A 12041-nucleotide genomic window follows, 5' to 3' on the forward strand; every position below is an offset into this window, starting at 1 on the left:
CAGTGAATAGCGAATAATGTGCTGTTTTTAATTTACAATGGAAAGCAACTTCCACCATTTCTTCACGGCCCAGAGTGCTTACATTTAGAAAACGTCAGATTATTGACAAGCTTGAAAAATGACATATATCTTAAATTATAGAATCATGCTTTTATTCCTTGAACAGAATGTGTTATATAACATAAAGGCAAAAGAAGAAACGTGTACTGAGGAAAGGTCTGAAGAATCTTTTTGTGAGTCTGCAAACGCACTGGGTAACAGTGTGAGCTCTGGAGTCACATGGGTGGGTTTCAATCCAAGCTCTACGATGTCCTAGCTAAACAACCCTGGGACGACTCCTTAACCTCCCTGTACCTCAGTTTCCTCCTCTGCAAAATGGGGATTATGATACTATCAAACTCATAGGCGTATTATGAAAATTAAGTGAATATTTAAAATGGTATCTGGCACATTATAAGAGATCGGGCACATTACGAGAGGTTAGTTTTCAGTTTTTATTGTTGCTGTTGTCATTATCACTATTATTATTATTAGACTAAATTTGAATTGGGGTCATGGTAACCTTGGGCTTAAAGGATATAAAATGGCTACTGCTGCTGCAAACTACAGATTTTAAGCAAATGTAGCATTTTTGACGTCCTAGATATGGTGTAGCAACTGCTTCAGATAATCAGTTGGAATTAATAAGAAATGGATGACAGTATAAGAAACAGGTAGAGACAGAGGAAAAAAAACAGTTTTTTTTTTTTTCACAAAAAAGGGTAAGTAAAAAAATAGAAATTTTTTGGTTGCTTTGGTCAGAGTTACATAATTTTACTGAATTCTCACATCGCAATCCTTTTATCTAGCTTCCATCATTATGTCCATCTCACAGAAGAGGGAAATGAAAAAGGAGACATAACTTGTCCAAAAGTCACGCTGCAAGTGGGAAAGTCAGGATTCGAACTCTGGAGGCTGATTTCGGAGCCCAAACACTTAAGCTTACTGTGTGATTAGAAATTCAGTAGCAAAGACAAACAATTTGGGAAAAGAAAAGAGACAGAATAAAGACTGAAGAAGGCATGCTGTGGGGAAGGCGAGCCTTCCACTGGCAGTTGCCTGGTGGGTCTAGGCTCTCTCAGCACTGCTCTCCTCTGGGACTTCACGAACCCTTGAGAGTTGCAACGTGTGATCTCAAAAGCAGCAATTTACACAGTTGGAATTTATCCAAATGTCTGCAACCCACACTGATTAAAAATACATATGTACATACATTCACACATAAGAACTTCTTTATATATTATCCATCCGAATAGCTTACACTTCAGCATATCACTATGAGAAGTGTTACACAAAGTATTACTGTTTTCATTTCATAGTGGTACACTGAGATAGATATGCAGGGTTTCCCTTAAAAAAAAAAAAACTAACTTGTGAGAAGAGTAATAAAGCCATAAATTAATTCAAAGTAGCTGCGACTTTCTAGTGTTATTTTATTCATTGCAACATGCTGACTCCACAAGCAAGCACATACAAATTAAAAAAAAAAACAAAACCCGTTGCCATAGAGTCAATTCCGACTCATAGTGATCCTATAGGACAGAGTAGAACTGCCCATAGGGTTTCCAAGGAACATCTGGTGCATTCGAACTGCTGACCTTTTGGCTGGCAGCAGTAGCTCTTAACCACTACGCCACCAGGGTTTCCAAGCAAGCACATAGTGATCCTCAAAATCAAAGAATAAGCACAACTCGCAAATATAAATCGAAACTACCTTCTAACATGGACAGCAACATGACCACCATATCCTTCTGAAGATCCATTAATTCTTTTAATAGCTCAATTTGACTGGAATCCTGAAAATATTAACACATTGTATTTGAGAATCTTAGAAAACTATGCAGAAAGAATAACATTCTTTTTCTCACATAAAGAGTGCTGCTCAACCAATAGTATTATATCACTAAAGGAAGGCCAAGCCTAAGTATGTGGTTAATTAAAGGTACATTTCAGAATTAAAGAGTACCTACAATTGATGTCAAATCACGTTCATTACAGTATTTATGAGGATGGCTCACATAACAAGAATACAGAAGAATTAAAGCAGGGGTGGGGTTCTCAAATGGGAGCAACCCTTGGGTGTTTCTGTTCATTTAACACATTCCTTTTACTTGAATAGTCTGTACTTTTTTCTTTTTTTTTTTTTCCCCACTTATTACATACTGCGGTTATATCTTATGTAAAAATTAACTTATTCTAGAGAAATAAGGTATATACAATGATATATGGGCTAGATTTATATTAATAAATCTAAACCAAAAGGGTACCATAAACCTAACAAAATATGTACACAAGTATAACCTATACAGATATTGTATACTGTATTTACCAATTTCATTGAGTTCTCTAATATTTCTCTTGTTAATTTTTTCCCGTTTTGTTTTTGATTTTTTTCACCATGACAAAAAAAAACTCTTTCTGCATAAGACATTTGCATCTAAACATCACTATGCTTAGGTCCAACACCTGGCAATATGCGACATGCTTATCTCTGCATAACTACCTTACATATCTTCAACTTTTTTTATTTGAAACTATCCTTTTTTCTTTTTAAGCTTTTAAAAGTAATACAAGGTATCATTTAACTCAACTAGATATTGTTACATATGAAGCTAAACTTCTACAAAGCTGAAAGAATGAAACTTTTCCTTTCCAAATAGATGACATCTTAGCCCAGTCTAAAAACCACACCACCAACTGCCAGGCAGCACCTGATGTTAAAATGATCAAAAGACATCAGAATGAGAACTGTCTTGTGAGTGTACACAGTTGGTTCATGTTGGTTTTCCTTACTAAAATGTCATTTGTGACTAGTGAAAGAATTATGGGATTTCCATATTTGGCTTGTCACCAATAACCAGACAGATTTCCATGTGTAGGGCAGGCGGCAGGTTTAACTATAGTGGCTAGGCCATAGATGAAACGTGGTTCAGGGAAGTGAGGGGATGGCCCATGCTCGTGGGACAAAAATGAATATGCAGGGACAGGACTATCGTCTTCTGAGTTTAATTCTAGCATTTCTCTTCCACCTGACCACCTGGTAAACACCTCTGTCCTGACAGATATGTCTCCCCATGCACAATCAAAATTCAGTGCAATAAAGGACACGTTTACTCAAGATCTTCACTAAGAATTTTTCTATTCACCTGTCCCTTAGTTTTCAATGAAATAAATACAGCAGTAAGGAAACAGCGTGCTGTTTTCAGCGTGTACTCCCAAATTAATATAAAAACATTGTGAAAAGTGTGTTTATTGGCTTATCCTTATAGCTATTTTTTTTTCTCTTTGAGTTTCACAAAGTTAAATTTCCTGTTAATGGGTGAATGTCATCTACTGAGAGCAGCTGCTTGTTTACAACCCTATAAGATAATTGTTTCCCTTTAACGAGCCCAGTGGTAATAGGTTACAAGTCCTTTTTCAATTATCTGTAGGGAGGAGGAAAATTCCAGTGAGCAATTATCAGGAAATGGGTCTTTGAAGGATTGTGAAACATACAACATTTGGGGACTATATTGTTTTATTCTCCATTATATTCAATTGCTCAATACCCTTTTGTTCTCAGATTTGAACGATGGCTCCCATCTATTCTCAGCTTGCATAAGGTTCTTTTATTATGAATATATATATATTTTTAATTGTAGAATACAAGATGTATAAAGAAGTGATCTAAAAATATAACATTCAAATGAAAAAACCTACTGCCATCGAGTCAATTCTGACTCACAGCGACCCTACAAGACAGAGTAGAACTGCCCTACAGGGTTTCCAAGGAGCAGCTGGTGGATTTTGAACTGCTGACCTTTTGGTTAGCAGCCACAGCTCTTAACCACGAGCCACTAGGGCTCCTCAAACATAAGAAACCATCTTTAATTTGCTGGTGATTCCAGGTGTCCAGTTTGTGGCTTAGGAGAGTAGGAGGCAGGTAATTTACCTGAGACAGCTTCATTTGCATGTGTGCAAAGACGTGAAGAAAACCCACCACGGCATCCCATAGCCTGCTGTGTGCCAAACTCTGCTGATTCCCAGTGCAGGGACCCTGGAGCATAAACAGCCAGATAACAATCATTTCTGATCATTTAATTGTCATAATTAACTTAGTGTTTACAAAATTTATCACCAACATGTTATCTAAAAGCTTAGGAATCCTCATGGAAAGAAAAGATATATAGCCATGGTAATGGTACCACACCCTTAGGAGACAAGCATGCTCTTCTTTGAAATATCTTAATATTATAAATCCCAAAAACAGTTTTTCAAGGATTTCCAGGTTCTGTTTCCTAATGAGTAATAAAACATTGACACAACAGAATGAGAAATCATTTCATTGTTGTCTGGCTTCTGTTTTTTCTATTTAGAGGAAAAGGGTACCATCCAGTTGTTGACTATTAAGTCAAATTGATCACTAGTCATTTCCTTCTGTGGAAAAGAATCTGATTACTTCTCATTTTTAAATACAGGCAGTCCCCGGGTTATGAACGTCCAACTTACACACAACCCGTAGTTATGAACCAACCCCTATAAAGCCTAAAAAAAAAATTTATATTAAAAATCTGAGGTACATAAAATGGTTTGTAATAATGAATGAGTACTACTTTGTGAAAACATTATTATTATTACTGTATTATTATGTTAAAGATGTTTTAGTGAATCTGAAAGTGTTTCTTTAATTTTTTTTATGCACAGAAAGGTACACTATATGCAAAGACAAACACTTGACCGACGTTAGATATGAACTGTACCTAACTGTTCTGACTGACATACAAATTGGACTTAAAGACAGACTTAGGAACGGAACTTGCTCATAATTTGGGGACTGCCTGTAGTAACCTGGATAAAACACTCACATACAGGGAAAAGAAAACCCCCTTCAACATTTTCTTTTTTAATTGTAAAACTGTTGTACAAATTTTACAACCATCGAGTATTTAAAGATGAACGTTTGGTCATTACCTTCCCAAGCCCAGACGTTAAGGCAGTTGGAAGTTAACTTTGCCCTCTGAGCTTACACTTCTGAAGTGATCTTGCCTGTGACACAGGAGAGTGTGTGCTGTGGCAGTGTGTTTGTGGAATGATTTGATGGAAACAATTTCTATTTTTTTTTCTCAAGGGAAAATTCTATCAATCACTCAGTTTTGGAAACATACCCACACCACACTAGCCAGGAAAATATATATAGGGATGTTATTTATTTTATTTCAAAAAAAAAAAAACACAGTTCTTAAATTTGAATTCATTAATTCTTTTTGACAAATGATCATAAAAAGTTTAAATTGGAGAGCACATTCAAACATTTCAAATTTTACTTTAGAAACACGTGTCAGGAAGATGACTGCATTGGAGATACTAACAAGATGTTGAAACAGAACTTTTTTTTTCCTGTGCCAGCTACTATGGTGGCCTTTAAGGCTGGGGAAAAAAAAAAAAAAAAAAAAAGAGCGTCTAGTATATTCACATTCCAAAGGCATGGTGCTAAATTTAGTACCTGCAAAATTGTGACTAAAAACAGGTCTTTCCACCCTATGGATATAAAAGGGATGAAGCCGAGAAAGGGAGAGACTGAAAAGAGCTCTCCCAAGTTCTGGGCATCTCCACCTCCTACACTTACTGCAACCGGTGAGGAGAGCAGCTGCTTTCTCATGGCCATAAACCAAGGCTTCAAGAGAACCATTGAGAGAGCCTGGCTTCTGTCTCCTCAGTTGGGTAGCATTGGCCTGATATTAGGAAGTGTAACAGAGAATGGAAGTACAAAATGCCCTTCCATAGATGACAAAAAGAAAGATGTGTGTCTCTCATGGGCCAGAAACGAAATGTTTGGGGACACTCCTGCCTTCCATCAGGGAGACTCAGGTTCAATTCCCAGCCAATGAACCTCAAGTGCGACCATCACCCGCCACTGGAGGCTTGCTTGTTGCTACGATGCTGAACAGGTTTCGGCAGAGCCTTCCAGGCTGAGGCTGACTGGGAAGAAAGGCCTGGAGACCTACTTCCAAAAATCAGTCACGACTACCCTGTGGAACACAATGGTCAGATCTGAGACCAAATCATGGGGATGGCGCAGGACCAGGCACTGTTTCACTCAGTTGTGCATGGGATTGCCATGAGTCAGGGGCCAAGTTGATGGCAGTCAACAACAACATGGGTTACTTAGGAGAAGTCATCCTGCCCCATTTAATCTTGCAAACAAGGCTGTCTGACAGGGTAATGTGATTCTAAGGTGGAGAAGGTACCACCAGATGCACAGGGTCTATGGGAATAAATTTAAACTGAGTGGGAAAAGAAGCACTTCCAGAGACTGGAGGCAGGAAGAGGGCCAAGCAGAGGTATCTCTGAGGAACCCATGACAGCCCCCTTATTACAGAAAAAACATGGCATACCAGTGGGCCAGTTCCATGGTGCAGTTCTTGACTAATGTGCCCTGAAAGACCTTTCTCGTCCCTTATTTTTCCTCCCACAGATACAACTTTGAAGCCTGACACTAACTAACTAGGAGGGGAAGGAGGAAGAAAAGAGCCAAGTAGTGGGTACAGAAAAACCCAGATCATACTCCTTGCCAGCTTAAATCTAGCCCAAGTGTGGAAGGGGCATTATAAATCGTATACAAGATACATGGTTGGCTGTGCTATTGCTAAAATGAGACTATGCTTGTGATAAAGTGACTGACGGTATTTCATTTATCTGCGAGTGGCCAGAGGGGGACAAGATTCATCCAAGGAGTGGTTAAAACAAAGTTCACAAAGCAAGTTTGAAGGGACAGCGGTGAGAAGGATTAAAGCAGTGTTATTTAATCCTTCATAACCAAACCTGTAGGCTATTAACTTCAGCACATTCAATGTACCAGATAGTCTTACAGTTCCCCCTTGCCTGTTGGTATAATAACTCTGGGTTCAGAGCAATGGATTGGCCTCCGGGTCCCTTTGTGGCTGAGGGCTAGTGTCATCAGCACTGGGCAAAAATTAGGGAGGGTGAAAATGCAGAAGGCCATTAGGTGAACTCTATAATGCGATTTCTAAGGCAATAAACTTGATTTTCTTGAAGTGAGAAATAATTTCCTTCATGTAATATTTAAGGTTTTAATCAAAAGTTAAAGTAAATATTATAAAAAGTTGAGATCTTCTGAAACCTCTATGTAACCAAGAGTTGTTTCTGTGACCCTTATGTGACGAAGTGCTGCAAGCCCCCAGGTTAAAGCACCTATTTTGGTTTTTTCCTCTAAAGCTGAAACACACAGAATGTCCTTTCCAATACTTGCTCAGCATTAGGCTTTCTACTGCTATAACTGTTAACTAACGGGAAGGGGGCATCTGCCTTGCTTACCGCCCCTCTTTCCTGTTTATCATGATCTATTCAGTGCCTGTAACACATTAAATGGAGTTCCCAGGTGATGCCCTAGTGGCGTAGTGGTTAACAGTTACGGCTACTAACCAAAAGGTCGGCAGTTTGAATCTACCAGGTGCTCCTAGGAAACCTTATGGCGCACTTCTGTTTTGCCCTGTAGGGTCACCTTGAGTAGGAATCAATTCAACGGGTTTGGTTTGGTTTATGTGGTGCAAATGGTTGATGTGTTCAGCTGCTAACCAAAGGGTTGGAGGCTTGCGTCCACCCAGAGGCACCTTGGAAGAAAGGCCTGGTGAAAAATCAGCCACTGAAAACCCTACGGAGCAGTTCTACTCTGACACACATGGGGTCGCTATGAGTCTGAGTCAATTCGATAGCAACTGTAGAAAAAGAACATAAAATCTCTGTTAATTTGCCAGAGGTGTGGCAGTCTTACCTCTTATTTCAACAGCAAACCAAACTTTCTTTTCTCACCAACTACCTCATGGTCTTACTCTAGAAATCTTGACAATATAATGGCTTCTTACTCAAACAATTCTTCTTCTCCTCCCTTATTAAAACTGGAATTGAAATCTTATAGGTCATCACTTTTATTCCAATGTTTTTGGATCTCCCCTTACATAATTCTCTATAGTTAGCAAAAATTTGAATCAAAAAGCACTTTGCAATGCTGTAATATAATATAAAAAAGGCACCCCAAAATAACCATTAAGCTAACAGTGTACTTTTATTCACAGTATTAATATTCATCAGCAAAGATGATACTAAGGCAAGCTTCTTTGAAATGTGTTTCAATAAAGGCAATGTGGTAAACTGAATTGGTTCCTGAAACATTAGGATTGGATATAGGACATTAAAGGAAAAACTGGTAAAATGGGAAAAGAGTCTTTAGCTAATAGGATTGTACCAATATTGACTTCTTAGTTTAGTGCAGTGTATGATAGAGATCATGCTAACTTTGGGTCCAGCTGGGTGAAAGGCATATGGCAACACAATGCACTGTCTTTGCAACTTTTCTATAAATATACAAATATTCCAGAATAAAATGTTTATGAAAAAAGATACCTCTGTGAACTCGCTCCATTTTCATAAAGCAAAACTTACAATTTCATTTCACAGATGGAATAACTATCCTAAGGAAAATGGGAAGATGCTTTTATACCTTAAATTTCTATTTTGCAGGGGGAAGATAAACTAAAGTTTAAGTGTCTATCAGAGTATACTACTATTATGGATTGAACTGTGTCTCCCCAAAATATGTGTTTGTTGTAAATCCTAAACCTCTATACTTATGGATGTAATCCCATGTTCGAATAGGACTTTATTATGTTAATGAGATCATACCAGGGTAGAGTGTGTCTTAGACCAGTCATCTTTGAGACACAAAAGGAGCAGATTAGGCACAGAGAGGGAGGATACATGCCCCAGGAAGATCATCAAGGAACTGAGGAATAGAGACAAGAACTTGCCCCCAGTGCCAACAGAGAGAAGACAATCCCAAAGAGCCAGTGCCCTGAATTCAGACTTCTAGCCTCCTAACTGAGACAATAAATTTCTGTTTCCTAAAGCCACCCACTTGTGGTATTTCTGTTATAAAACCAAAACAACCAAACCTGTTGCTGTTGAGTTGATTCAAATAACTAAGGCAACTGCATAATTTTATTACTTTCTCATAAATAATTGAAGCCAACATTTGAATGGAATTTAAGGATTTTCCTTTTATAATTCCCTGTTCTTAGGGTTTTTTTCTGAATATTGTTGCAAATATTCACTATTAGAAATAATTGTGAGAAATATAAGCCTTTGTTAAAATTTAGGGATATAAAAAATACAACTTTAATTAAAATACTTAAAAATATATCTCAGACATGATTAAGTTATGTAAAAACATATGCCATACACATAAGTAGGGAGTAACGGGAGAAGTTAATAAATGAACAAAGCACAATAAGCCACATGACTTTAGCTGACATCCTGTGAATATTTATTTAGAAATCTGTTACAGCCATCTCTAACAAAGAGTTTTGCACATCTTAGGAGTATTACAGACACTGTTAATTTTATATAAATTCAGGAATCTTACTTATTTTAGGAACCCAAAAATGCCCACTTACTGGCTGCTGAAAAGGCCTTTAAGTTTCATTCGGCATAAAGAAACCATTTCACTAACCATTTCTGCAAAATTCACTGGCTTGCTAACGACCCACATTGAATACTGTTGTACTGAGATCTTTCTAGAATGGGATGAGCATACTAAGGCAAAAAGGGTAAAGCAGGGAACATAAGGAAATAGGAACATGAATGGGTTGGAACCGATTTAAAATTTCGCTTTTATTTGATTTTAATGAAAAGTTATTGGAATTATCAAGTGTGGCTTTTCCATATCGAAATACTGAAATAAGGGCCTCTCAGCCCTAACACTGACATAATGAAACAAAAAATGAGATCTTTTCCAAAGTGCTAAATAAAGAAGAAGGGGCCTGGAGCTGGTGATGAACAGGTTGTCCATATGTCTGCAGTTTTGGGCCACAAAACATTCATTCACTCAAACACTCACTCTACAAACACCTCTCCCTATAGGCTCTGTTTAATTTTTATTTTCCCTTCCCCCTCCCACAAGACTGTGTTTAGTCTAACCAAGGAAAGTGTAAGTTTCTTTTTAAAATCTGAGTTTAAGACTACAAATTTAGACTAAGTAGGCTATGAAATCAAAGTAAGAAAAAAAACTATATTCTTCAGGGTACTTGAAATTTTATCTCTAATGCATGCTAATAAACTAAAAGGTTTTTAAACACTATTCTTTGTTTTTAATAAAGTTTCTGTGAAACATCTTTCTTACTCTTATTGGAAGGAATACTGTAAAGAGTGGTTTAAGGTGCTCCCTGTCTCCCTCCCTCTTTGTCTACCTTTCTTAGTATTTATTGCTTAGGGTTTTTTTTTTAATCTATCTAAGGCCCTGGAGATACAAAGAGCCAACATTATGGTTCATGACTAGAAGGAGTTAATGATATCTCCATCTACCAAATGGTAAAGCTGTTACATTCTATATTAATTTACATCTCATCCTAATATTTTTAGTGGGGTCACACAAGTCACTATGAAAGGAGTCTACAGGAACTACGAATGATGGCAGGAAACATAGGCAATAAAATGAACTATTTAAGATTATGATTTTATAACTTTAATAGTAATTACGAAAAATCTGTTTCTTGGCAAAGATACAGATTTTCTATTGTATTTTTATTTGATTGACTACGCACATTGTATTTTTCTACGGAGTTCAATGCTAATTAACTTGACTCTGGCATTTTTCTTTTCTCAAATATCAGAAATGTTTAAATGTTTACCTGAATATACTCTGTCAGAGTGTTAAAGACTTGTTTTGCTACTTGAATTGCTTTGGAGAAATTCCGTTGTCCTTGTTCATCAATAACATCTTTCCCAGAGTAATACCAATAGAAATCACTAATTGATTCCTGGAAAATAGAGACGTATTAAAAAGGCACATTTTAAAGTTACCACTGATTTGTATGGTTTTGGACTATATAATGAAAAAAACATTTTAAGAAGTAGATTTGGAATCAAGTAAAAATATCTGTGAAGTAAATATCATTCCTGATGATTTTCCTAAACATACAAGATGGCAACCTCCCTCCTAGATATAAATAGCAACTGGAGAAAAAAAAAAGAAAAAGGAAATAGAAAACTTACTTTAAAAATTGCTTTCTGTCTCTAATGACCTTAAACTTTGCAAATGTAAGGATTCATAAGACTAATACATATTTATCCACTGAATGAGGTTAAATGTTAACTGTGTAAGCATAAAAATTAGATCGATCATGAAAGAATATTTTTGGGGCTACAGACATCTAGCTTTCTTTTCTCCAACAAAGCCAATTATATTTCATCAGTGAGAACTCTAGGATATTCTTCGCTTTTGTAACTGCCCCTGAAGAAACTGCTTGGGCTGCTAATAAAAATTGACAACAACAGGAAACAAAAGTCTAAATAAGACCAATCTTTCCAAACAGAATGTTTTCAACAATAGCTTACAATTTATTTGGCTAAATGAATAAAACAATTTAGGGATGGTGTGAACAACATTTGGGTTTTGAAACATGATTTTAAAAATTGCTAATATGTTTTCAGCAATACTTTTTGACATATTTGCTTAACAATAGACCTTTTCCCATTGAGCTTTAAGTAAAAATGTGTTGAGGTTTTATATACTCAAAGGTTAAGGAAAAAATTGAAAGTTTGAATTTGCTGTTTTTAAAACACCCTATGTGGCTTTTCTCATAAATAAAACAAGTGAAATAAAAGTTGTATATGACTCTCATTATTTAAGAGGGTTACACTTTCTGATTTAGTTTTACTAACATTGTAAAATATGACTATGATATTAGAGAGATCTTTAAGTATTGGAGTACTAAACTGAATTTTGAAATTAATTCAAATATTAGAAGAGCCAAAAGGAACTAACCCAAGGCTAAAAAATGTAAGACTATAATAGGCAGTTGGAAAGTCTTTCTTTCCCATTCTAAAAAAAAAAAATTCCTAAGGATGCTTCAAATATTCTTCCCCAATTGTATCTATCAAGTGTAGAAGGAGCAGAGCATATAAGTGCTTTATAAAATGAAAATGAATTTAAAACACTATCCAGCGAA

At 36.6% G+C, this 12041-nt stretch overlaps 1 protein-coding gene across 6 annotated transcripts in view; it reads right to left on the reverse strand.

The window, feature by feature from the left end:
* Positions 1–12041, reverse strand: part of RYR2 (ryanodine receptor 2) — a 750192-nt gene that overhangs the window by 45725 nt on the left and 692426 nt on the right. For all 6 annotated transcript variants that reach the window (XM_049868553.1, XM_049868552.1, XM_049868551.1 and 3 more), the window contains 3 exons: positions 10722–10850; positions 3971–4075; positions 1754–1835 (listed from right to left, as the gene is read on the reverse strand). In XM_049868553.1, the coding sequence (XP_049724510.1) occupies positions 1754–1835; positions 3971–4075; positions 10722–10850 (316 nt within the window). The remainder of the gene's footprint in view (positions 1–1753; positions 1836–3970; positions 4076–10721; positions 10851–12041) is intronic.

This window comes from Elephas maximus, chromosome 24, assembly GCF_024166365.1.
Source record: "Elephas maximus indicus isolate mEleMax1 chromosome 24, mEleMax1 primary haplotype, whole genome shotgun sequence".
Classification (NCBI taxonomy): Eukaryota; Metazoa; Chordata; class Mammalia; order Proboscidea; family Elephantidae; genus Elephas; species Elephas maximus.